The sequence below is a fragment of the Venturia canescens genome, chromosome 1 (genome assembly GCF_019457755.1).
Source record: "Venturia canescens isolate UGA chromosome 1, ASM1945775v1, whole genome shotgun sequence".
NCBI lineage: Eukaryota > Metazoa > Arthropoda > Insecta > Hymenoptera > Ichneumonidae > Venturia > Venturia canescens.
In genome coordinates, this window is record NC_057421.1 from 4,456,801 (window position 1) to 4,483,728 (window position 26,928).

The 26,928-nt window shown below is 43.5% G+C and overlaps 1 protein-coding gene and 1 long non-coding RNA gene across 12 annotated transcripts; one reads left to right on the forward strand and one right to left on the reverse strand.

Annotated features, from left to right (window-relative positions):
• Window positions 1-7,588: 7,588 nt before the first annotated feature.
• Window positions 7,589-24,462, reverse strand: LOC122418941 (anoctamin-4). 6 transcript variants are annotated; one of them, XM_043433110.1, is made up of 15 exons: window positions 23,023-23,170; window positions 21,552-21,704; window positions 21,067-21,460; window positions 17,040-17,208; window positions 15,675-15,957; window positions 15,299-15,450; window positions 12,593-12,838; window positions 11,895-12,094; window positions 11,418-11,555; window positions 11,086-11,303; window positions 10,611-10,919; window positions 10,066-10,375; window positions 9,661-9,866; window positions 9,011-9,298; window positions 7,589-8,867 (listed from the first exon to the last, which is right to left on the reverse strand). In XM_043433110.1, exons 2-15 carry the CDS (start codon window positions 21,618-21,620, stop codon window positions 8,556-8,558), a joined length of 3,294 nt encoding a protein of 1,097 aa, XP_043289045.1. In that variant the 5' UTR covers window positions 21,621-21,704; window positions 23,023-23,170; the 3' UTR covers window positions 7,589-8,555. The 6 variants fall into 6 exon arrangements, with proteins under 6 accessions (XP_043289045.1, XP_043289044.1, XP_043289042.1 ...); XM_043433109.1 differs by lacking the exons at window positions 21,552-21,704; window positions 23,023-23,170 and adding an exon at window positions 23,199-24,462 and having other exon boundaries at window positions 17,040-17,187; XM_043433107.1 differs by lacking the exons at window positions 21,552-21,704; window positions 23,023-23,170 and adding an exon at window positions 23,199-24,462.
• Window positions 10,609-20,839, forward strand: LOC122418944 (uncharacterized). 6 transcript variants are annotated; one of them, XR_006262773.1, is made up of 6 exons: window positions 10,609-10,758; window positions 11,372-15,058; window positions 15,155-15,351; window positions 15,499-15,760; window positions 16,884-17,539; window positions 18,802-20,839. It is a non-coding gene; the product is annotated as an uncharacterized lncRNA (long non-coding RNA). The 6 variants fall into 6 exon arrangements; XR_006262774.1 differs by having other exon boundaries at window positions 11,372-13,838; window positions 14,465-15,351; XR_006262776.1 differs by having other exon boundaries at window positions 11,372-12,618; window positions 13,314-15,351.
• Window positions 24,463-26,928: the final 2,466 nt, after the last annotated feature.

Consider the following 26,928-nt stretch of genomic DNA (forward strand, 5'->3'; position numbering starts at 1 on the left):
AATTTTTTTTTGGTAAATGGAGATTGGGAGAGGCTGCTTGTCAACAAGCGCGGCTCTACTCATTGTACCCGTTAATCCGGTCGTAAAATTTTATAGCGGCTTGTTTTCGGCCACTTCGAAATTCGAACTATCTTTAGGCTACCTCCCCTTGTTTCAAGTGTTCGCTTAATCCTTTGTTATGGTGAGGATTATGTCCGACGACGGCGAGAAAGAAACTGTTTTCTTCGCCCCAACTGCTGGTCACCGCTATTCCCTAATCCGTTGTTGTCAACTCACGCGATAATCTGTTGTTATTCCGGGAATCTCACGAGAACACCGAAAAATAAGTTTTTCCGCCAGACGTAAGAAATTGTTGACGAGCCATTAAGAGCCCTGTCCCCGTACCTGTGGCTACCGAAATAAATCTAGTTGGAACCCATTGTTCGGCGAATACACGCGTACCGTTGGCCGACAACAAAGACGGAGATTAAGAGGTTTGGCACGAGATAATCCCTTGTTGTTGGGGATTAACGTGTTCCGCACGAGATAATCCCTTATTATTGGGGATTAACTTGTTTTGCACGAGGTAATCCCTTATTATTGGGGATTAACTTGTTTTGCACGAGTTAATCCCTTGTTGTTGGGGATTAACTTGTTTCTAGTGAGGGATTAACCGTTGTGCCTCGTGCCCAAAACAAGTCCTCGCGCGTTTACGACCCAGCTAACCCATTGCGGATTGGTCAGCCCCTCTCCGAAATCGGAACCTTTCCAGTGGAGGGGAGTAAACCGAGGGAGTAACTGAACGGATCCGGACCCTCATTGACTAGTGACCCTCAGCCGCGAACGCGAACCTGGTACAGCCTCTCAGTCTTAACTCATCCAAGTAACGATACCATTTCCGACGTCAACGCGTTTCCTGTGCGACTACCTCACGCATCGCACCGCTACCTCGCGTTAGCTTCTCGGGACTACAACACCGCAGTGTTATCGCGCTACAGCATTTCGTATAGTGCGTTTACTGTGCGACTACCTCACGCATCGCACCGCTACCTCGCGTTAGCTTCTCGGGACTACAACACCGCAGTGTTATCGCGCTACAGCATTTCGTATAGTGCATTTACTGTGCGACTACCTCACGCATCGCACCGCTACCTCGCGTTAGCTTCTTGGGACTACAACACCGCAGTGTTATCGCGCTACAGCATTTCGTATAGCGCGTTTATTGTGCGACTATCTGACACCTCGCACCGCTATCTCGCGTGCGGGCTTCTCCCCGTTTCTCCACAAGACACTCCGGATAACGCGTCTCCCGTGCGACTACCTCACGCATCGCACGAATATCTCGCGCGACACGCGGGTATACCGAACGGGTTGCACGTTCGGCGGTCGACCATCCGCAAACCGACGGGAATATTGCCGCGATTTCTACCTCGAATGCCCGGGTAGAGCGCGACTACCGTACGCGTTGCTTTCCGACCGCGTGCCCAGCGCCGAACGACACGTTCCGTCCGTATAAATATGAACAAAACCGTCCCTGCTTGACCGCATTTATCGCATCGAAGTGAACCGACACGTGTGTGAACCTCGTGACCTGCCCGTTGGCAGAGACTTCGGCCGCCACTACACCATTGTGCTAGGCTCGGTCATTCATTGGAGCGGAGCATGGCGGAGCAGGACCCAAACCCGCTCCTAAGGTCGAGCACGGGCCCGAATGGGGAGCCATCCACACCACCGGGAGCGGGCGACCCTGTGGCCTCTGGGGTAAGCGTGGACCGCTTATTGGGACCACCCGGTAAGTCCACGCAAGATTCCGGTATGGGGGATTCCCTCTACCCCGGGAATGCACCGTACCCGGTCTACGTTGGACCGAACCACGAGGTAAGATCCACCCAAGCCACGCAAACGCCCCGGGTCTCGGCTTGGTCGAATGCGAGCGTCCCCTCGAACCGACCACGCTGGTCAGAACCCTGGAACCATACCGCGGGTTTGCCTTATTACCCGCATTCGACCCTCGACCCTAACGTGCCACCGTTCGGACCGCAATCGTGGGCAGAGCTACCAGGGCCACTCGAGCCGACACACGCGAGTACCTACGCTTGGCCCCCGCCAATGTCGGTCGCAGTGACGAATCCCAACCCCGGAGCGGTCTCCGAACCTCACTTTTGGTCGGAGCGACCGGGGCAGTCACGGAGTCAGCCGACTCGCCCGGTTCCCTCAACTGTTGATGAACCCCGGGCGACAGGCAACCATACCTCGGGACCAAGTACCGAAGCTCCGATCCCGCGGTACCCGGTCACGGCTTCCTCAGTACTCCACCTCATGCGGAAGTGGAATATCTCGTTCTCGGGTAAGCGCGGAGACGATGTAGAGACCTTCCTTACGCGAATTTCCGAGGGGCGGGCCCTAGTTCCGGTTTCCGACGTAGATTTGATCCGATGCATACCATTTTTTCTCACCGGGGTAGCTTTGCAATGGTACCGCAATGACAAAGATCGCTGGGAAAATTGGAGTCAATTCGCGTCAGCCTGTCGATTACGTTTCGGGGATCCGGATTATCAATATGCCCTCCGGGAAGAAATTATGCGTCGCACTCAGGGCCTCGAAGAACCCGTGGCCGACTACTTGACGTGCCTGCGAGGCTTATTCAGCCGACTGCAACCCCCTTGGGATGAAGCTCAGCAAATACAACACGCTCACCGCAATTTGATACCGCGACTCCACGTAGCGATACAACGCGATGACGTTTTCGATTTCGATTCCTTTGAACACGTCGCGGTACGGGTCGAGAAAAGCTTCCAGACGTCGCGTTCGTATCGGGCCCCGCCAGCCCCGAATCAGTCCCTCTGTCCCGAGCTAGCGTACAGCCCGGTCCGGAGCCAAAGTAACGCCCCAGCACGAAAGGTCTTCGCCGCCGTAGAATCCTGGCCCGATCCGTACGCGAGCGAAACCAGCGGAGCCGAAGATCTTGGCCCCGCTCAAGTACCTAATCCGCCTAGCTACCAGGACGTGGCGAACGCGGTCATGAAAAAGGAGACCCCCGGCCGACGTAAACCGCGCCCACCTAAACCGACGGCTGCAAGCCCGCCGTCGACGAGGCCTCCGACTTCCATCGACCCGCTACACGTCCTCAATCCGTTCAGTAATCCGACTCCCGGGGCGAACGCTCAAGACCCACCCAATCGGCCAACCGGACGGCCGACTACCTGTTGGAACTGCGGCAAGGCCGGTCACCGTTTCAATGCCTGCACGGAGCCGAGAGGTACCTTTTGTTACCGTTGCGGGCGCACAGGCTTCAAGTCCACGGAGTGCATGTGCGCGGGAAACCGCTAAGGGCGGGTCCGTCGCGAGTAACTACGGAGCCCGCCGAGCACTCACCCCCTTCGCCCCCGATTAATAACACCCCACTCGAACCAGAACCCTTGAGTTGCGGCACCCTGCAAAGGAAGGAGGATCCCACCGCGTTTTTTGTCACGTTTACGATTCAGGACCAGCCGGTCCGAGCACTAGTAGACTCCGGCTCGAGTCGTACCTTCCTAGGGCCGTCCGCAATACAGTGGGTAACCGACCTGCGAATACCGCGAGAACGTTGCAAACCCAGGGGGATAGAAATGGCGGGTAGACAAAAAGCAGTGACCAACGAGGTCGTTAACTTGATCACCCGGCTACACGGTACTACCTTCCGCCTGACGGCCTACCTTCTGCCTGTGTTAGTGTTGCCGTGCATCCTGGGTCAAGCCCGTATGGCTGGACGCCGTCCCTTCGGGGTAAAGTCCGTTTATTTCATTTTTTGTTTGTTTTCTTCCTGGGTCAAGCCCGTTTGGCTTGGCGCCGTCCCTTCGGGGTAAAGCTTCTTTTATTTCATTTTCTTTTGTTTTGGGTCAAGCCCGTATGGCTTGACGCCGTCCCTTCGGGGTAAAGCCCGTTTATTTCATTTTTTGTTTCGTTTTTTTTCCTTCCTGGGTCAAGCCCGTTTGGCTTGGCGCCGTCTCCTCGGAGTAAAAATCTTTTGTTTGGGAGCCAGTCGTTTGGTGGAATCTCACCCACGACCTCACATCGTGAGCTGGAGACTCGCGGGCGTGGTTCCCCGTCAAATTCCTCCTTTTTTTTTTTTTTTGCCTTGTCCCTCCTCAAAGAGTTTTGTTTGTTCCCGTCTTCTCCTTTCTCTCTTCAACCCTGGTCTTACCAGTCATTCATTTTAACGATCGACGATCGAAAAGTATTACCAGTGTTATAACCAAAAAAAAAAAAATTAGTTGTATGCTACTTGTCGTTATTAAACGAGTTATATAAACCTTATTAACAGAACCATATCGTACGAATCATTTCACGAGCCCATTACCTAATAAAGCAGTCGAAGTTGGCTGCAGTTTTCTTTTTTCTTTCCTGTGTTCAATTCGGTCTCAAGTAGCTCAAAAGCCAGTCTCGAGTCACCGATAATTGCCACCTCCGATTGGAGCATCCTTTTGTAGAGTTTAAATTTGCTGATTTGGATCGTGGAGTATGGAGAAGGAGCACGCTAAAGCGTGGCAGGAGGAAGAGAACTGGGCTCCGAGGCGAGAGCCGAGGGTTTTTCTGTTTCAGCCACGACTGGTGGGCCTTCTGGGAAACTGGTCGGGACGGCCGTACGAGGGGCTCCTTCAACATCGCCCCAGCGAAGACGGTCACCACCGGAAGCGTCAGCTACCATCATCGTCGAGCGTCGGCACCACTGAGGCGAATTCCGGGGTGGAGGTTTGTGACGTGACATTTTGAGCCACGCCACTCGTACGGTTCCGTGTCGACCAGTGGACCGGATTTACGGTCCTACTTGACCGACGCACGCCGACTCACGGGGCTGGACCGGTCGGAGACTCAACTGGCGTAAAAGCGAAGTATTTTCGTTTGTTTTATTTCACCGTTTGTGATTTAGTTTTCGCGGCGAAAAGTATCTAATATCACCGCGGAATCCGCGAAAACGTGTGAACGTGGTCGAGAAGCCGTCGAGAGAGGAGACTGAGAGAGTTAGAACCTAATAATTGAATTATACCATTGCCGTTTTATTGCATTTTGGCCCATTTCACCCCACGTAGTTGCCCTCGCGCGGGAAAGCGCGCAAGCGTCTCAGCACGGTTAATAAAAATAGCTTTTTTGGTTAAATCGCGTGCTCGAGTGCGGATCCGTATTCCAGGTTTAGTCATCGAAATCTGAGAGTGGGTGTCAAGGACTAGCGCCGGAAAAAGGCCCAATGTCGGTGGCCGCCCGCTAGTCCTCCTACCGTAGCAATCAAGAGTTGCAACCCCACCATCGTATCCTTGGGAACCGCGGTCCGAGTCAAATCGGCGCCTCGTCTAATGGGGTTCGGGTTCGTTTCCGAGTTGGAGGTGCTGAATTTCCTGGTGGTTTAAGAGTGGGCCCACCGTGGATTCAGGGACGCTTGGATTCATGAGGGAGGCCTCCCCTCTTTCCGGAGACGAACGCCGGATGGCCCTAGAGGAAGGCGACCAAGGAACGATCATTTGGAAGGACCTGTACTCGAGCGCGGGATTTGAGAACCGTATCAGCCGCATCGATCCTCGTTCGCTGGATCGGAGTGGGGATAACATTCCAACGTAATACGCGAAAAACTCCGAAATACCACGTGAGGCGTGAGGATAGGAGAGACAGAGAATAATCCAGTGCTGGGACACGGGCGCGTGGCCCTTCGTGGGGGGTAATGAGTGGTGGGGATAGAGCGAATTCGGGAGCTCTTGCCTACGAACGAGGCGAGGGATCATCAGTCTACGATCGATATCTGGTGCTGTGAGTCGTGCGTAAGTGCCCTTTGGATTACCTGGTTGTTCTTGGCTGATTCGGAGGAACTCTCGGTGAGCTCGTTCCTCTTTCTCTCCATTAATGCGTTCGATCCCGTGATTCTTTAATCATTTATTTGGCGTCCCCTTTGTAGTACTAGTCATTTTGTTTGGCGAACCACGATGCCGTGTTCTTTTGCGACAGTCTCGCGTTCACGCCACGTGGGTATTAATTTTTAGAGTTTGAGGAATCACGGGAGGAGGACAATTGCGACCCAAATCGGCTTTGTTTTTCTTATTGTGCGCTATTTTTCGAGTCATTAATTCCTATTAGTTGTTTTATTATGAGAATTTTAGTGGAACATTACGGCCAATATTACGTCGTAATATCTCAAAGTTTCGTAACTGCGTAACTGCGAACTATCGGGTTCGCCTCAGTCTCTCTCTCAGCGCGCGCTCAAGGCCAGCGTCGTCCTCGCGTGTTTACCTTTTTTTCCTTGCGCTTCGCGCTCGCCGCGCGGGCTCTCCAAGCCGATGTCGTTATCTTATGCTCCGGCGTATTATTTTCTAGATTTTTCGTAGTCGAGAATCCCGAGCGAAACATTATTCCCTCGTCGGGGTTTATTATTTTGCGTGCGATTATTGCGTTATTATATCTTACTTTGTAAATGGAATTCGTCAAGTTGCCTACAAGCCACGACGTACCGCTGCTTACCTATCCGTTTCGGACTACCTCGCAGCGGTGATTCCATATTTTTCTTTATCGGGTTTAATTATTTCGTGTGCGATTATTACGTTGTTATATTTTCCGTTGTAAATGGAATTCGTCAAGTTGCCTACAAGCCACGACGTACCGCTGCTTACCTATCCGTTTCGGACTACCTCGCAGCGGTGATTCCATATTTTTCTTTATCGGGTTTGATTATTTCGGGTGCGATTATTGCGTTATTATATTTTGCCTTGTAAATGGAATCCGTCAAGCTGCCTACACGCCACGACGCACCGCTGCTTACCTATCCGTTTCGGACTACCTCGCAGCGGTGATTCCATACTTTCGCTATCGTGTTTTATTTCTTTCGCGTGCGATTCCTACAGCATTACATTATAATTTTGTTTGTAAATGGAGACGTCGAGTTGCCTACAAGCCACGACGCACCGCTGCTTACCTATCCGTTTCGGACTACCTCGCAGCGGTGATTCCATACTTTCTTTATCGCGATTTATTTCTCTCGCGTGCGATTCCTGCGTCATTCTGTCATAGTAATTTTGTGTAAATGGAGGCGTCAAGTTGCCTGCAAGCCACGACGCGCCGCTGCTTACCTATCCTATTTGGACTACCTCGCAGCGGCGACTCCGAATTTTCTTTAGTGGAACTTCTTTCCTCGCGCACAACTGATTCGGTGGTCGATTTCGTTACTTTATTCTTTTGTTTATCAGTTCGATCGGACCCAATTTTGCTATTACTTCCTGTATTATTGTGGGCGAGCCACGACTACCTCCGACTAATAAACTGCATTTTAAGTCGAAATAACTACGCGTTGAGTATCTCTTTTGACCTTTTATGTTACCTCGTGTTGTTACTCTCACCTTGGGCCAGCCCCTCTACCACTTCGTACCTCAGTTGGAGCTGAGTAGCCGGACCGTCCTCGGTCACCTGTGTCGGGTGGCTCGGAAGGTCGTATTCGGCGAGGTAGGGCGAAAAATAAGTCGGTATTCCGACGGTACCTCGGTACCTGGCGCCCAGCCCGACCTCGCCGGTACGCCTCCACCCGTTAGCGGGTCAGGTGAGTCGAGAAGGGACAGGTTGGACCCTTTGCGGGGAAAAATCTCGTTACAACACATTCGAATCAAAATGAAAAATTGAGTTGTTCAGAACATAGAAAATGCTAGAAGAAATTTTCATTCCCTACTTTTTGTCTGTCATCAATGTGCAAACATTGTTTTTGAAACAATTCATGATAATCACACATAGAAGTTGCTATTTTGTATGACTAGTAACATTATTTGAGAAATGGTGAAAAATAACATGCTCATTCTACAAACAATACGATCGAACCACAAAACAAATTTCGAAGGCTGAGCAAAGTTGCCACTGAACTACATTTTTTTCCAATTTGCAAACTTATTGCAAAAAAGTTGGCTCTAATCATTGTTCAAGCGAATTAACAATTACACCGGGGAAGCTTATCATTGAATGATAGAATTTCACCAATATCGAACGTTCTTTCTTGTACACAAAAAGCTTTACTCTCAATTACATTTGAGACACTCACATTTGGGTAAACGAGTTCAAAATTCATGCTGGCAAATGAATGCCAGTAATTACATATATACAGTATTCATTAGATAACAAAGTTCAAATATACTTCTAGTCTTTTATAAGAAAAGTATTTTAATTATTGGAATGCATTGAAGCTTTTTGTTTCCATCATTTCTTCAGTTTCCAAAATTTTGTAGAAAAATAATTTAAGCAATGGCCTTCAGGGTCTTGAAGACCAAATTATCAGTGAGAAAAATACTAGAAAAACTGCACTACTCCAGGTTTGTTTACGATCGCCAAAAAATAACTTTATTCGAACGATCGAAATTTTTTCTATGAAGAAATTCTATATAGAAATTTCTTGAGGTTATAAAAACGTACAGGAATTGAGGACATTTTTCGAAACACCTTTGAAACAACAGGGTTTTGTAATCATACTAATATCTATCAGAATTTCTATAACGAGGAACACGTTTTTGTAAATTTTGCTCTGACCGAAATGATTTAGTTGTTTCTTCCATCACTGAAATTTTAACACACTTAACGAACTACGTAACTTCCCAAACTGTGGATGTCGCTTCGCTCTCACGATTGAGTCTCGTCCCAATATCAACGTGAGCATCCAACCCATCACTTATTTTGCTAAATCTTCTTGCCCAGCTTCCTCTCCTGCCAGCTGCTCTACCCATGTGTCCAGCTTCTCTCAAGACTGAGATCAGATCTTCCTCGTCTTCACGACCCTTGATTCCTTTTTCGTACTTCGCTTCTTGGGCCAACAATCTTTCGCGTTGAAGTTGCGTCGCCACCGATCCTGGTGTCGCTGGAATCGCGTAGCTCATTATTCCAGTCAGTGCAAAAACCTTTAAACAAAAAGAATTTTTCGCAATCTTTACTGTGTAGAAACTCCTGGAATATTTTGCAAAACTTTTTTTCATTTGTCCTAATAATGCACATTAAAAACTCGTCGAGTCTGCTGAACAAACGAATAAACGATCAGAATTACCACGTGCTCGAAAACGACGACGAACGCAAGACGAGCTGCGAACACGTGCCAATATTGGGGGCTCAGTCCGTAAGGGTCCTTGTGTTGTGGCCCGTTCCTGTAACCACGATATTGACAAGTTTCTGGTCGTATAGCGTCCACGTCGCTCTGCATGTCAGGACGGAAATGCGAAGTGTTGAACTCCGACAAAGAACTGTCAATGTAACCGACCAAATCATTCGTTGGGGAATAAACGAATGCGTACACGCTGCGTGGTATAAAATCGGACGTGTAAGCAATAACGAACGCCTGAAAAAGAAGTCAGTTTTGTTTACAAAACAAACATTTTTAAGACGTACGGAAACGATTTTAGCGTTACTCGTGTCTTGAAGAAGCTCGTTTATTCATCAACTGTATGGATTCATACGATTTATTTTTCGAAACTGCAGCAAGTCGAAGAACAACTTCGATATTCTCTTGTGAGGTTTAATTGTGATCTTTATGTTTTCGTTTTTCGACAAAAAGAAGGTAAAATTGTGTATCATACAGTCAAATTTGGTGAACATTATCCGAAAAAAAACTAGATTTGATGACTACCCAAAGGAGCGGGAAAAAAATCATCAAGGGTTCAGTGATAGTTTTTTGAAGATATTGAAAACTAAGTAACTTACGTTCGAAACGACAGCTGCGTAAGTGACACCCTTGAGAATTCCATACCACGCGCCAATATCCTCGACTCTTTCAGCCAAAGGCCTTCTTGCTTCTTTCACCATTTTATAAGCATCCAACCTTATTTCTCCGATATTATTAAGCAACGCGAAGAACGGAGCCAGTGGAAAAGCAGCGACGAAGAGAGTGACGAAACCATATTGGATGACTGCAATAATATACCGTGAAATTTCTTCAGTTTCTGATAAAACACAATTTTTTTTACAGTGCTCAGTGAGTAAATAGCTTGAGGAATTTTTTCATTTAGTACGAAATTCGATAAATTCTCTGCCAAAAGTGATTTGACCGGAAATAAAAATGAAGAACCCGACCACGAATTTATTGCACAACTTTTAACTTCGACTCACTCATTTCAAGATATTCGTCGAAAAGCGCAAGTTTGCCAGGATCTTGAAGTTGGTAATCTTGCTCCCAATAGGTGTAAGGTCTCGTGTGATCCGTCGTCGCAGCGACGTGAGTTCTCTTTCGCCACCAATTCCACAACTTCGGTGACAATATTTCGACGAAGTTATTGAAACACTGTTTGCCTATCATTATTATCGCCAGTTGTATACAGAGCTCGGATAAACAGCCAGCGGGGTCACACACGTCAGTTTTGATCCTGAAAAACTCGGACGAGCGTGCATCCGCATCGCCAGGATGAGCGTAGAATCTTCCCTGAAATTGACCATTCATTTTTCAGGCGGAAAAACAAAAATTCGTTGTAAAAACACTTTCAACTTTGATACTGCGAACCACGTTGGTTTCATGTCAAAATTATATCAGCGTCACAGTGTCGAAATATATTTTCAATCGGAAAGAAGATAAAGGAGAATAAAAAATCAGCCACAAAATTGACACTTGAAAACCTTGTCAGTGTAAGAGAAAAAAATGATCTTCGACCAGCACTCACTTTGAAGAACGCAATGTATATGAGCGACGAGTAAAAATTGACAAACTCAAAAAGGAATATCTTGAACGTGAAGCTGTCCTCATATTCGGTCTGCGTTCGAGGATTTTCATAGTTCGTCATCCATAGTGCCAGCCGATTGTAAACCCTCGTAAGTAACATTATCATCACCAAGTTGAGGAGAGCAGCGGACCCAGATGTAAATATCTTCGCATGCTTTCTTAAGAATTCACCTCCCCCGCCGTAGAACACAACCACTAAGGATATTCGATAAATAATTGTCCCGAGGACCGCACCAAGGACCACGCAGATCTGTTAAACGCAAGAATTTAGACATTAATTTTTATTTCCTGCACATTTCATACGAACGTTCATTTGCAATGCTAAAAGTTGTGGAAATTTATTCCGACAGGTTGGACATGAGTATTCTTCGAAGGATTTTTTTGGCCATTTTTTATATTCTTGGATATAAAATTACCATGAAAAATACCAGGGAACCCGTAACCGTAAACTTGAGAGCTCTAGTCCATGCTGGCAAATATGGTTCACGTTCCCTGGTCACCGGATTGATCCTGAAAGTTTTGACAGTAGCTTCAAACTCGGGTCGAGGCTCTTCGTCACCGTCGGCGTTCTGGAGGTCCCATTCCCACACTATCACTGCCTGTCGACGTTTCCAAAGTTCCAAAAATGTCGTTGCTGTTGAATGATCGTATTCCAATTGAATAAAAAATGATTTGATTGTTTCTTTTTTTTTTTTTTTTCAGAGAACTCCAAAGGAATCAAACAGAAAGTGGACCATTATTTACTCACCCCAAAATGACATAAAAATCGCGAAGAAGACAGTCGCTGGATTATCAAAGAGATACGTCAGCCTGGAGAACAGACAAGAGTCTTTCAACCTTCGATACGAACACGCTCTATCGCACAACGGACACAGGGTGATGTTACCTTCGTAAAGGAGAAACGATTTTTCATCAATTTTTCAATATAATCAATCGCCACAATAAAAAATGCTGTTTAGCGAGACAGCTTCGAGGATAAAAGAAATCAAACAGCCGGAGTATTTTTTCTGGATTCTGCATACTTCACTCGGTAATTTTATTACCGATCATTTGATAGCATTAATCGCCAGGTAATTCAATTATGCAATAATTCTTTGAGAGAAACCATTGAATCGTTGAAGAAATTGTTCATTTTTCTTCAAAATTCATAAACGAGTGAACAAAGAAAAATGTACAGAAATAAAATCAAACAGATAACAAAACATTAAAAAGCCTCGGAGCTTACCAGCGAGTTTAAGATCACAGATTTCTTTGGTCGGTATGTTGTCGGGACTGTCCATGCTTCCCAGTCCATAAATGAAGCAGAGAACACCCACGATTGCCGGTGGATACAAAGCTTTCGTGTAAAAACCCAACCAGGCATAATACAACGCAACTTTTTCACCGAAATAACGTCTTATCAACCACAGGGGTTGTCTCTTGTACCTTCAACGAATAATCATCGAAAATTATCATAAACTTATTGTACGATCACTCAATAGTAAAGCATTTTTGTTGAAACCATAGTTTGTTACAAGCTTTCAATGGTTTCAAAATCCCTCTATTTTTTTCAATCCGAGAAATCGGATGTTCAGAAATATTCATGAGTGCTCAGCTAAGGTGAAAAAACTCATTATAGGCAGAGACAGGAAAACTCTTGAATTATTTTTCAAATTGATTTCTTTCAAATGATGTTTTAATTTACGAGAATGATTATGCTTGATTATTGGTACTTTTACATTTTCGAAACAGTTGAAATTTTCTTAGACTTCTGTTCAATTGAGAAAAAATGTTTGAACTTTGACCCAATGGAAATTTTGCAGCAGTCTTTTGCTTCGTTAGTTATGTACTTGACTAATCTCTTCTTTTTCTTACACAGTGATAAAGTGGGAGAAATTGAATTTTACAAAAATAGTCTACATTTATTGAGAGATCAACAATTACCACTGAGATGGTCTCGCCCAGATGAGGTAAAGTAAATGCCTGTCGGTAATAACCCCGTCTGATCCAGGTCGGTCGTAAGGACCCTCGTGCAATGGAAAACAATCGAGATAGCTGCCATCAGCTATCAATCTTCTTACGCCAGCTTTTTCCGAAATTTCGTCGTATCTCGTTCTCGACAATATTTGCATTACGATGAGTGATCTCTGGGCTGGTGTATAGGCCGTTTCGCGGTCTTTCACGACGAATCTATCGAAAAAGAATAAAAGAACGTTCGATATTGCAGCAGTGTCATCGTCGCAAAAAATTGATCAAATATTGAAACTGGACGCGCAATTACAGACTTCATCGTTTAGGGAATACCCTGAGAAAAGAAATTTCTTGATTCAATGAAATTTTTGTTGGATCAAGGAATCGTGACGAAAAAAATGAAACTCGTTAAGTCAATAAAAATTCGGGTGATCCTTAGTTTGCTGACTCAAACAAACATTTCTCACCTCGACAAAAACGTTGAATCATCAAACAGTTTGTTGAATCAACGAATTTCATTTTTTTCACTACGGTCTGTCGATCCAACAAAGTTTTTTTGTAGAATGTTGATTCTACATTACGCTTTACCTCGTTCTTAAGCTACATTTCCATGGCACACCCACGTTCGTTGGTAGATTTTAATCCTTATTCACTTTTCTCTAATACAATTTTTCATTTTTATCAAATTCCACAGATTAGAGGGTCGATGAGGAACAATGAGAGATCGAGAAGCCGATTTCCACGCGCGAAAAATAAACGGCCGTGCCCAAAAGATAAAATCCCAATTACTCTGGAGGTCGTCTCACCAATGTGACGAATCACGACTATATTGCGAGCAGAGGAAAAAATCGTTGGATTAACCGCAGATCCCGCAGCGTCTTGCCAATGGTTTTCGGTTACCATCGCAATGTGTCAAAGAATTGAACGCGCTATTTTGACACAGAATTGCACATTTGGTATGATCGAGAGCCAGTAGTCGAACCAACGAAACTTTCCAATGACATCTCAACCCAACAAACCTACTTATCACAGCTTTGATTCGAATGTTACATAAGCTCGGGAAAGTTATAGAATATGGAAAAGCGTGCGAGACAATGATCGATGACCGCAAATCGATGGAAAATGTCATGTACCTCCACATATATGAAGTAGACATCCACCCGCGGTGATGAAAAGTAGATATTTTCGAACGATGCGACGCAATGTTGAAAGGGTTTAGGTCAGACTCGTTAAATAATCGATATTTCACAACCTCGATTCTATAAAACGACATTCTTAACAAACTTGATCCATTATCTGACTCTCTTTATTACTTCAACCTTTATTCAACTTTTATTATCTATTCTCGCAAAACTTATATTGTTCGTATTTTCGCTCCCTCACTTCGTTCTCGTTTGCATCAGTCCCACATACCTTTGAGAGTCTACATTCAATCGACCCTTTCATTCCCAACCTCTCGACATTTCTCAAGTATTCGAACCAACGATCTTCAACTGAGAATTCTCCTTCCTCTCTTTCAATTTTTCATTAATTTATTCAAATTAGTTTCATTTCGCGTTCCAATCGGCTTGAAATGCAAAACTTATTTGTAAGTTTTTCCGAGATCGTTTTGTTCTCTACTGCCTCGACTCTGTACCTTTTACTGTCAATTGTGGCTTTTCGATTTATTTTTTAAATTTGAATTGATCAAAATTTTTTTTCAATTTATTTTATCGCATGGCAATTAATTTTAAATGTTCTTATCGATTCGTCGCCAATTTTCCTCACCACGTTTCAACGAATTCTCGACTTAATTTCGTGAGTTTTAGTCATGTCGCGACGTAGAGCGTCTTTTAAACTTTTTAGTCTTCGACCTTCGCTCGTCATTAGGTGAATTCGAAAAATGTAGTATTATGGAACTTTTGACTAGAAAAATGAAAGTGGTGGAATAATTAAAAGCTCGAATCCGATAAAAGCGTCCTCCCGCCTTCATCATTATTCAAAGTTCAATTCGAAAAAGCGGTGCGATGGAACTTTGAATTAAAAAGAAAAAGGAACTGCGGGTGTAGAGGAATAATTAAAATCTCAAGCCCGATGAAAGCGTCCAAGCACATTCATCACTAATTCCGATACTGCGAAGTGCGGTTGAATAACGAAGTTGTAGCCGGGAGTTTGGAGTAGCGAACAGCTGTTGTCTCGTGGTCAAGTGTAATTCTATAAAAGTATATCTGGCCACGCCCAGCGAGGTGTGATATGAATAGACAAGGGAAAAGTGCATTACGCGTATAGACATTGTTTCTGCATTGAAAGGTCGAGTCGAGTTATAGCTCGTGTCTCAATCGACGCTTCGACATTGTCCATACGCAAGTAAGTTTACCGATCGGTCTGCAGGGACTGGGCATTCTCTATGGGGAGTGTTGTCCCCGGAGAGTTTGTCATCGATCGCAATTTCAGCGAACGGTAAATACGATTCATCATGATTTAGTGGTTTTACTTTGATGTTTTGATTAGGACTTTGATTGATGACGATTGGGTTGTTTGCGTTTTTTTCCTTAGACGATTATGAGCTCCTTAATAATTTGGATCTCACGAAAAAGTAAACTCGACCGAACAAACGAAACGTAATCGTCGTTGAATGAGCGAAATTCTTTGTTCTTCAAAGGAGGAAACTTTTTCGAGGATCCTACTTCTCGATCGTACCTTTCTTCTCGATCACCGGAATCTGTGCTGCAGTAAAAACTCGGCTCTTCAGGGTACAGGCTCGTGTCCCAAGATTGTATTTTTTTTATCCAATTGAACCAGTTCAACCACTTCTCCCAAACGTTTTTCTTCCCCTTTCCACCCTCGTCGCCCTTTCAAGAAAAATAAACATTTACAGTAATTCTCATTTCATTTTTCAGTTCCGAGGATTGGCCGATCGGGGGAAACCACTAAAAGTGAAAAAAACTGAGGAAACCAAACGTTTTTATCATTCGAAAGGCACATTTTCTTGGCTGATCTTGGAGACTTTTGGCCTCGAGCGAATTTCACACGATAATTATGAGCTGACGAATGTTCAACTTGTGACGACACTTACCCAAGCTTTGACCGATATCGTGATGAATCGTTTCGTGTACAACTTTAGGTTCATCAATTCGGCGTACCGAATTTTCACTTTCCAAGGTATATGAAGTTTGAGAAAAGCAGTTTTCCCATCGAACGAATTCTCCTTTGGTTCCAGCTCGAGCTGAAGACCTTCTTTGAGAAGATTCTCTTGAAATACTTTTCTCTGCTGTCTTTTTTTGGCCTCTGTTTCTGTCATTACTCCCTCATTTTCTTCCTGGTAAACGAGAACCATGTCGATTCTCCGTCTCCCATCGCTAAAACGATAATCACGGGACGAAGATTAATATCCGTAAACTCACTGATAATTTCATAATTTCTGACCCGTTTTCTCAATGAAAACAAATTTAATGAAATTTCAACCGAAAAATTGAAAGTTTGATAATCGAATAAAAGTAGAATTGTAAAAATAACAGTGTCCCTTTGTGCAGTCAAAAGAATTCATTTTGAAAATCTCTTCAAAATTGCAATTTTTAGAAAAATGATTTGCAGAGTCAGAGGCAAAAACTTGGTAAATCCCTTGCTACTTTCATTTGCAAAAACTACAATCTCTAAAAAAAGTTCCGACTCGCAAGGAGCCTGAAAAATTTAAATTTATCGCCAACGAATGTTTCTACGCATCAAAAACACAGTAGTGTCCCGAGTCCCTTATCCGAATCATAAAAACAGTAGAAAAGGAATGTTTTGGGGAGACAATGATCTCAAACAGACTGGAAATAAACGTCAAAGACTTGTGACAGGGACTAAAAATAGTTGATAAAGACAAGGGTGAAAATTGGTCGTCGAGTAATCGTGACTAATTTGGGAGCATAGTTTTTGATGTCCCAATCCATTTAGTGTTTTTTTTTCTATGCTTAGTTCTCTTATTCTAAAAATATGACACCACATAAGCCACGAACATTTGAGGATTTAATGAGTTAGGGGACATCGTAAAGCTCAGAGGGAAGGTGGAAGCCCGCGTTTTTACAATATGCCCTGAAATGCTGTGCTTGTATTATTGAGAGAATTACGATTAGTGGAATAACGCAATATGATCGTATCGTCGTGTCGTGCAAACGAGGGAGGAACGTGCGATATTATATTCTTCTAGGTCATAAAGCAAACTGTAGAAGCCGATAATAACGTTGGTGGATTATTTTTAGACCGCTTCATTCCTTTGGTAATGCGAAATATTTTTTTCCAGGATGCACACACGAAAAGAGAGAGAGAGAGAGCCACGAGCGTTAATACAAAACGAAATTTCTGTGTATTTTCGCGTGTGTCACGCTCTCGCGGTTTGAATGATTGGATTGATTCCGTGATGGTGCTGTCCGGAGTCGGGAGCACGATATGAGCGTACCGGAAGAAGAGAGTTTCTGGATCTGGTTCGTTTTGACTGATGGATCCGCCCGCAGTTCCATTTTGCATGTGTCCATTTTTGGTTTCCGGATCGCTGGGTTCGCCCGGCGTCGGTGTTTCCGGCAGCGAGGGATGGTTAGCCTCGGAAGCTGCGTGAGTCAATTTCGGACCTATGAATAGCGAGAAGCACATTTCGAAGAGGCGAAATTTCAAGGAGTTTCGATCGGAAGTGAGGACGCGAAAAAACTTGGCGCCCTCCGAGTCTCACCAGCGCGCTTTTGACATCGCACAAACTCATCCGTCGACGAGGAAATATCGAAAAAAAAACTTTTCGTACATGTGATCGTATAAACATACAAAGGCTGCACTTTTCCTCCTCGCGTATATCGAACTTCTACAGGCTCTAGCTCGTCCTCAATAATTCAACTACGCCACTGTTCGAAGCCAAAGAGTATTGCCAGATTGACCAAAAGATTATGCGGTCGCTGTGGCATAGCTAATGTATGTATTTCATTTATTATCTAGCTAATCGTCTATGTGCCCTAGTCTTTGCTCCTTTTTCATAAAACGAATCCTACTAAAAATAGCAGCGTGGACTGCAGCGATATTTTTTCTCTATTTTTTGTCTTACAAGTCCAAGTGTTTGAGTTATGTTTATTTGGACTTTTTCCCTTTTGCCTCGTTATTCATTCATTTGTTTATTCGGCTCTGATTGAGCTTGTTTCGGTTTTAACGTCTCTTTTTTATTTGTTTGCTCGTTTGTCAACATCGCCGCTCTTTCTGATTGTTTATTTTTCATTATAAAAATGTTACTAAAAATAGCAAAAGGGGCTGCAATCTTTCCCATTTTTTCTTACAACTTTATTGCCAAAATATCCTCTATTTATTTGTTTGTTTATTTGGGTGCGATTGAGCTTTCGTTTCTTCTGTTTATTTCCGTATCGTTTGTGCTTTTATGCTCATTTTTTTTTGTAGTGTAGTGCAAATTACATTTCTTCATTAGAATTTATGAAAATTAGTTGTTTTCACTAATTTCAGTAATTGAGACAATTCCCTCTGACGAGGGATGACGTCAAAACTAATAATTTCCTGACCGTCCATTTCGCTTTTATTAGCATTTGAGATTAATTATGTTAACGTCAGTAGACCTCGTGCTGTCACGCCCTGTAATGTTTCTTGTATCGATTCTCACCTGAGCTTAGCGTGAGCAACGATCTTTCGATTATCATGAACCGAAAATGACTCTCCGGATACCGAAAAGTTCAATGACACTGATTTTCTGTTCAGGCCGCTTAAGGAGTTTCGGTACAAAAGTCTAAATGTTAAGAAATTGATGAAATTTGGTGATAATGTTCTTCAACATCAAGTGCGAAAATACAAATTTTTTCAAAATTTTTTTCTACTTAGTTATCGAGTAATTACGCATTAAAGCAGATTTCTTATGCCCGGAATGTATACCTATATATATGGAAACGCTATGCTTATACACGTGAACTTTAGTGATCAATTACTCGATAACTGTGTAGAAGAAAAATCTTAAAAAATTTGTATAGTCAAATTTGGCACTAAAGAATATGTTCACCAAATTTTATAAAATTCTGAACTTTTTGAATTTTTTAATTTTTTTAGCATGGGTTAGCATGGCAACATTGTATCGCCTGTACCGAAACTCCTTAACTTTGAATGTTGCAAGTTGTCAAACTCTATTTGAATCGCCTTAAGAATGCGGCTGACCAAGGTTACACGCACAATTTTCTTTTCAGCCAACGTGTGTAGCAGCACTCCCAACGGAGGGTGCATACTTCATGAATAATCAGCCACAATAACATCCCTGTCAAGGCAAATTCCAACTGACTGATCGGTGTGCGATTTGCTTTTTGTTATTCTTCCTGCTAACTGGCTCTTTGAAGCGTTTTTGCTTTTATTGCTGTTCTCGGGGCTGATTTAGCGTGGAATCATTTGAAGAGTAGATTTATTATTTGAAATTTTGACGAATGTTTCAGAAATACTTAAAAACGAATACGAATTATTGATCCAGTAGGAATAAAAAAAATTTTCTCAGTGCGAGCGAGTGCTTGAACATTTTCATGAATTCATTCAAATTGGGCACCGAGTTCTATGTCGTATAATATTTATTCATTCTTACGAACATACGTACTCATTTTTTATGAAGCGAGAACTCGATGAAAATTAATGTGTCATGGCAAAACAAGCGCGAATGAAATCCTGCTGTGTACCATAGTAAATTTCTAAACACTTTGGCGGATCCTTGTGTTCGAGCTCCTCAAATTTACCTATGCTCAACTGTAAATTTCGATTGTGAAAACAGTACTAACGACAGAAAAACGGCATTAATAATTCTACTTTACAGTTCATCATCGAGTCCACATAAATTTTACAACGTTTCTTCGGTGAAGTACGTAGGAACAAATAGCACAGTTTAAACCTTTGTCAGAGCAAAGTATGCGATTGAAAAGTTTTTATTCGGAATTTACTTGGAAATTACAATGTTTTTGGTAAAAATCTCCAAAATGGGCGATATAGCCAATCCTAACACTATGGTGATATGGTAATTTTTACAATTTTCTTCTCTCCGTGTAAATATTCAAGCGCAAATGAAATTTTGCTACGTACATTTTCAAACATTTCGACGGGTCGGTGATACATGTATTCGAGCTCTTGAAATTTTACTATGCTCAACTGTAAAATAAGCAATTCAGAAATCTTCATATGAAACGACACGAAAACTACAACGTTTTTGGTAAAAACCTCCAAAATGGACGATATCGAAGCCTGATACTATGACGGCATAGTAATTCTTACTATTTTTTTTCTCCGTGTGTATATAAAAAATAATTGGTTACTCAAACGTTGCTACTTTGGTGCGTTCAAGCGATCAAGTGTGACAGCTTTCATACGAAAATTAATTATAATTGTAGAAAAAGAAAAAGCATTTACTATTATCGAAAGTACCCTCCTAGCTTCACCACGAATCCAATAAACAACGCTTTTTTTCTTTACTTCAAAATAATACAAAAGAAGTTGTGCAACGTGATAATTGAGGCCTCGCAATTTACGTGATCCGTCTTCCGGTCGATTAGCCGACATCAAATACATTGGCACGTCAGATTTATTGCAAACGATAAAAAAAATGATGTTATCTTTTAACTGAGCGAGGATTAAGCATCCGACTGTTAAAATGTGTTGATCCAACCGATTTCTTCGTCGACTCAACCAATCGTGGCAAACAAATAAATTTTTCGATCCAAAAAACTTTTGGTGGTTGAACGATATTTTTTTCAGAAATGGAAATAATGATTCGAGCCAAAAAACTGAGTGCTCGATTCGCCTGAATTTTAATTCGGGGTAACAAATTTCAGTTTCTTCGCCACAATTTATTGAGCCAACAATATTTTTCACAATTCAAACTTGCAATAGTTAAAATTGAGAAAATTCAAATTTCCAATAGAAATAAGCTCGAGGCTCGATCGAATAATTGGACTTTAATGAAATTTGTGAACCCAACTCAGCGCGGCTTGAAACTAAGGAGATTCGAATCCCCAAACACACAATATTTCTTCCATCTGGGCTTTTGCTAAAAGTGTGTCCTTCATAAAAACATCGTTCAGACGTGATGTTTCAATTTCTAGTACGACGATCGAGTCAATTTTTCTTATTTGCGTGAGAAGACTCGTTATGAGGAAAATGATTAAGCAGAGTACATCGTAGGTCGCGTGACCGAATGTATTTTGTACTATCTGAACATTTTCACATTCACGATTAAATTTTATACGCAAGGGTGACAGTTGAACTATCTGCAGCGATATTGAAACGATAAAATATTGGAACACGTGGAGGTTGCAGCCTTCGTACGTTCTCTCGACAATCGGTCATCGTCATAAGACACTTTCATTGCCGATTGAGTTTGTCGTTTTTGTAGGAAAAAAGGAAGATCAAAAGGCACTTTGGATGGGTTCGCGATTTCCAGAGATTCTCCCGGCAGATTTGAGTTTGCAATTTGTACTCACCGAAAGCGTCGCGCGCCGCGACTCCCGGGGCCGTCGGAAAAACTTTGCTTCTCGAGTTTTTCCCCGAGCCCTTCGACGAATCGTTAGACTCCGCGCTGACGAACCCCTCCACGTTATTCCCAACCGCGTGGTGTTCCGATTTGTGGAATTTGTCTCGATCCGTGATGGCACAACGGTCGCTTATTTCCATGCCACGATCCCAAGGCCCGATGACAATATTGTCATCAGAGCCTACCGAGAATGAACCTCTTCTGGGAGAAGAGTTCCCCGATGAAGCGAGCGAGGGGTTCGGCGAACCGATCGATCGGACGATGTCACTGAAAGGCGATTTCACAGGACTGGCCTGCTCGATCGTCGGGGCCTCGTTATGACTCGGTCTTCGACTGTGGGCGTTCTGCATCATTGGCATTTGAAAAATTACAAGCTTTCATGAAATTTCGTTGATAATCGGGCATGGTAGAAATCGGCGATCGAAAGAAACGTACGTTAAACAAATTTGGGGAAATTTTCACCGTACAACGCACCAAATTTCCCCGTGACGCGCGATTCAACATTTCTCACGAGATGTTCAACAAAAACGTTACTTTTTTCCATCAGATTTTTTGCCGACACAAGGAATACAATAAAGTGCATCTGCACTGAGAAAAAAAAGTCATTGGAACAACGAATTTGGCATTGGTGCAAATTTCCACCCACGAAAATTTCAAATGCCTTGAACTTCGAAATTCCTTTCTTCAATTTGTCCACTTTTCTGTAATAAAACTTGACTTTTCAACTTTTTCAATGATTGTAATCGGTTACTAAGGAATTGTTAGCCCCAAAAAGTATTATTGTAAAATTCATTCCATACGTTCGTGGATGAAATAAAAAGTTTTGAAAAGTCCAAGTGCAAATTTGCACCAGTGTGGTGAGCGTGTGACCTCAAAGGGAGTGTCCACGGGTTAAACATGATTAGACGAATCGAATAGTTTTAGATGTAACTACAGATTCATTTTCCCCGAAAACGTTGCAGTTAAACGAATCTTCCAATAATAACGTCAATTGCTATTGAATCAACAATTTTTTTTCCCCAGCATGCTTATGCATGAAAACGTAGACAGTGTTTTCTCGAGCATCGAAATTTGCTGGTCACTCGACAAAAAATTTGCGATAAGCCAAAAAAAAATGATCACGATTCGATGTTTCTTCAACGATAATCTTCAAAATTAGCGAGATCCCTCTTCTCCGTTTTCCTCGCCAATTTTTCAAGCCTCAATGTTTTTTCTGTCTCGACGATCGATGAAAATGAAAATGAATTTGAGGTGTTAAATATTTGAAGAAATATAACTTCTTCATCAAAATAAGAGTCAGAGTTGGACGTTCCCTTTTGAATAAATTTCCACACTGTCGAGGATCGTTGTAAAATAAAATTTTCCAAAACATAACAAAACAAGGTCGCGGGATACTTTGCAACCTACAGACAGCAATCGAAACATGAAAGTATTGAAGTGAAATTGCCTCGAATATGAATGAGTTTAAAAAAACAATGAAAAAAATGCATGAAAAATCTTAATTCTGGAACAAAACGATGAAAGTTTTCTGTCCGAGTCGCACAAAGTGTAATTAAGGAAGTGCACCAACTAGACCGTCCGTTCAGTTCGCAGACTTCACAGAGAATAATAAAATATTTTTCTTCGCGACACAAAAATAACGAGGAGCAAAAAAATCGATGTGCTGTTAAACCTGATAAGCTTATTCTGACAATAAAAAATGTTTTCGCATATCGTCATACGATCGCGCTGAGCTGATCGGAGGGTCGATTGATCGCATTGCTATTCCAACTGTTGAGAGCTATTATCGAGGATCAGCGATTCCATCGACCCTACCAAAGAGCTTTTCCCTAACGATTAAGTCGAAGCTCGAAAAACTATTGGCCTTTACTATTATTTTAATAAATTTTTACCCACCGATACGTACACTTCGTTTCATGATTATTCGGACAAAGTGGAAGATTTCGAATTCGAAGGCACTCCGAAAGATCGGGCTTCGGTTGACAAAACTTTTTCAAAATTCCTACGACTTTTTTCAACGTATGCGAATGAGCGCGAAGCTGAGATATTTCGATATTTCGGTATTTCCGATCCGACATGTACCTGCTTTTCGTTTTCGATCAAAATCCGATCACCGTCCATCACCGCGGCTTCCGGCAGCCTGCACGGCGTCGCCGAGCGATAAGAGTTCGGACTGCAGCCGGGCAAGCTTCCGGGCGATGGTGGGAGGCCCGCGAGAACGCTCGCCAGGGTGACGCGTAATCGCGTCGCGTCCTCTGCCTTCACGCCGGTTTCGTACGAGCCGGTTTCCTCGGGCTCTTTCTCATCGCGATTCCCAGACATCGATCCTTCCGCCGGAGCCCTCGTTTCTTTTATTTTCAACGATTCTCACTCGCTATTGTTACGTATATAATTAATGCGCATATGTGTGGATTTCTGAATGTGTAAAACGCGGGCGAATTCTCCGCGAAGTGCACGCTCGACGACCTCGCCGCGACGTGTTCTAGCTCCCTCGCGATACGGACACCCTCACTTTACAGTAGCTTTTCGAATAATTGATGAATCGCAACGTACGCTACGAAACGCCCAACCCCCGATGGTACGTCTGTGCATACGTGTTCTACGCTTTCGATTCCACACTCACGAGGCTTTCACAACGACGGAGACTAGTTTAAAGAGAACCACGCTGCTGTCTCGCCCATGCGCGATCGTCTGGCCTTGACCTTCTTCCACGATCTTTAAAAAACGTCGATTCCCCGATTTCTCGTCTCCGAGAATCGTCGAAGGCAAGCCCTATGTCCGAATTCCTTTCAAATTAATCGTCCCCCGACCGTTCATGAAATTCGGACGCTTTGCTGCTGGGAACAGCGTGCGAACTTCGGCACACTCCACTAAATGAGATTATTTCGTTTTAACGATTCTCCTGCTGCTCCGCTCCGGCTCCAGCCGCTCTGCATCTCCGATTCCCTGCTCGCTCACTCGCCGGCTCCCTCGACGCGTTTGACTCCCGAGAAATCGCACCGAGCCCCCCGCCCCGAATGATCGTCAATTCGGAGAAAAAAGAAAATCGCTACTCCCCGAGGATTTTTCCCGAAACGATGAAGCCCTCGAGCCTAAAGCCCCCGTTCATCCGAATAAGGGCAATGCACAAAGTGACGTCTCACAATATTCCGAAGGCGAACACCCACAGCCGGCTTTATCACAGGTGGATTCATAAAGTATGAAATACGAGAACAAAATATATGTCACTCCCGTTAAATCTGTTCATCATTTACATTTTGTCTATACACACACACACACCGAGAACAAGCGAATTCACAATCGTCTTTGCGCTCGCTGCTCGAGCGAGGAAACACCTACTCGTTCGTCCGCGATGTCATTCCATATACTGGCCGAGTACGAGGACCATCACCGCGGACACGATATACGCTGTTCGTGAGCTTCCACGATTATATACGCTAGCTTGAATGCCCGTATGGCTATATTGGGATCGAAGGAATGAAGTACACGTCGCCACGCGTCCTGTGCGAGACGACACAGTATTTGGCAGCTTTCATACTCGAACGTGCGATCCTGAGCTCGGGGCTTCTTGGCAGCGTCGAAGCACGTCACTCGATGGGATGCGAGCACGTGTCGGGTGAGAAGTTCATTTTAGAAGGGCGTCGATGGAAAATCGTTGACAAAAGTGGGGCTTTGAACGGTGAAATTTTCGATCGTTCGATTCGGAGTTTTGTGATTCAAGTGATTTACCTCGGAAATGAAACTGCGGGAGTTGTTGGTTTCATTGAAAATAATCGACGTGTGCTGATTAAAGGACGATTTGGCGTGGAGATCGAGGAGGAATCGGTGAAGAAGAAAAAGACGATCGAACGCGAGGTTTGTGAGGGAAATCGTTGCCTTGTGAACGATAACGATTTATCGATGAACTCGCTTATTATTGCCGTCTTTACGAGCGTTTACAACAGCGTACGAAGCAGTGCCAATTACTGAAATACTTGCCAAGGCTCTGTATATCGCTCTGGCTAAAGACTTAACTATTTCTACGAGCACATCGAAACGCTTTGCTTGGCACACGTTCAACACAAATTGTAGCTTCGGTGGTAGGAGCTCGAGCGATGATACTCGCTCATCCCTTGCCTCCACAGGGTGTCTCGGAATCGCCTTCGAGTTTGGACGCAACGGAACGCGTTGAAAAATCAGAAAAACGTTTTCCCTTTCCGAAGCTTCGATCGACCCAGCGGACATGGAACTCCTCAAAATGTAAGAGAAACAAAATGCTCTTCTTCCTCCATCGTCAGCTGAGGCGAGGCATTTCCGCTGGGAAGCTGGAGAAAATCAGCGAAAAAAATATTTTACTTTGACATACTTTGGGGTCTGTTTACTCAGGAATATTCTCAGCTGCACATTTCCCAGATTTTATTCGCCCCAAAAAGTGGTTTGACTCCGTTTCGAATCGTTGCCTCAATTTATAATGGAATTTCGATCATTTACAAAGCCTCCAAGACTCCCCGTGAAAAAGATTTTTTTTCCATGTTTTCTCCATAGAATTATAAAAAATGTCTTTTTCCGTAAAGAGTTGCGATCGAAGTACCATTTTTAGGGGCTGCAAGCGACTGCTGGGACATCCTGTATGGGATGTTACCAGTTTTATATACTCGCGTGTGTTCGACGTGGCAGTGTTTTATAGAACAAGAGTCTCTGGGAACGGACAGCAAACAGCGGACAGTCGCCCGGCCACTGTAAATTGCTATGGTAACCACGTCGTCAACATAATATAGGAAAGCACATGTGCGACGAGGGAGTATGAGTTGTTGGTGTGGACAAGAGTTTGTCCGCTTTCTGCACGAGACTGGAAAAAATCAAGCTCATAGTACGACACGTTGATAACCTCCGAGTCTTTCCAGATTATCGCGACTTCGCATCCGACCTTGTACCGGGCTATCGGACGAGCGATTCTTTCTGCAAAGTTTATTCATTATTTTTCTTGTGAAACTCGCTTATTCGAGGAGGCAATTAAAAGTCAGTTTTTGTCCACCGCGAAAACTGTTGGCTAAGCGGAAATAATGACGGTCAGCTGTTTTGCTTCATCACGAAACTTTTCTTTAGTTTTAAGCCTTTCAGACCCGTCGATGTTGCACGGAGAGAATTTAATTTGAAATATTACCGTCCAGTAATGACAGTGCTGCGACGAGCTACAATTCATGATGTTATTGTGGGAAAGAAATTGAATTTAACAAAAATAATATTCATTTTGCTGACAGTAGAAACTTTACCAGAGTATTTAGTAAAGTTTGACGTCACCGCGAATTTTACCGCGCTGCTCCACTGTCAAAATTCCCGTACGAATGTTTATGCCAGGATGCGGCTATGCTGGGAACACGATCTTGTCGCTACATCGGCCTATTTCCCCATTCTTTTTACATGCTCAGCCCTTTGTGGAAGTGTCTAAATCACGTTCAGTGTGCTACGAAATTCGGAAACGAGTGATCGACACCTGCGTTAGGGCAACGATGCGCCGTAAAATTCACTAAACGTTTTGTAAATTTCAGTATCTGCAATATTGGACTATTATGAAACTGAAAATTGCGGAAAATATTGTAAATTTAACAGTGCGTTACTGGAATAAATATTTTTCGTCAACTTTTGTCACCACAGTCAAATAAATACGGTTAATTTTACAGTGAATCTCGCGCTAAATATTACCGTTTAATTCTCTCCGTGCGTGCGAGAATTCCGAGCTTCGGTGCCGTGCCATTTTTTAACGGGGCCGTTCTGGTTATTTACATTTTGCTCAAATTTTTACTGCATTGAGAAAAAAAAAAATCTTCAATCT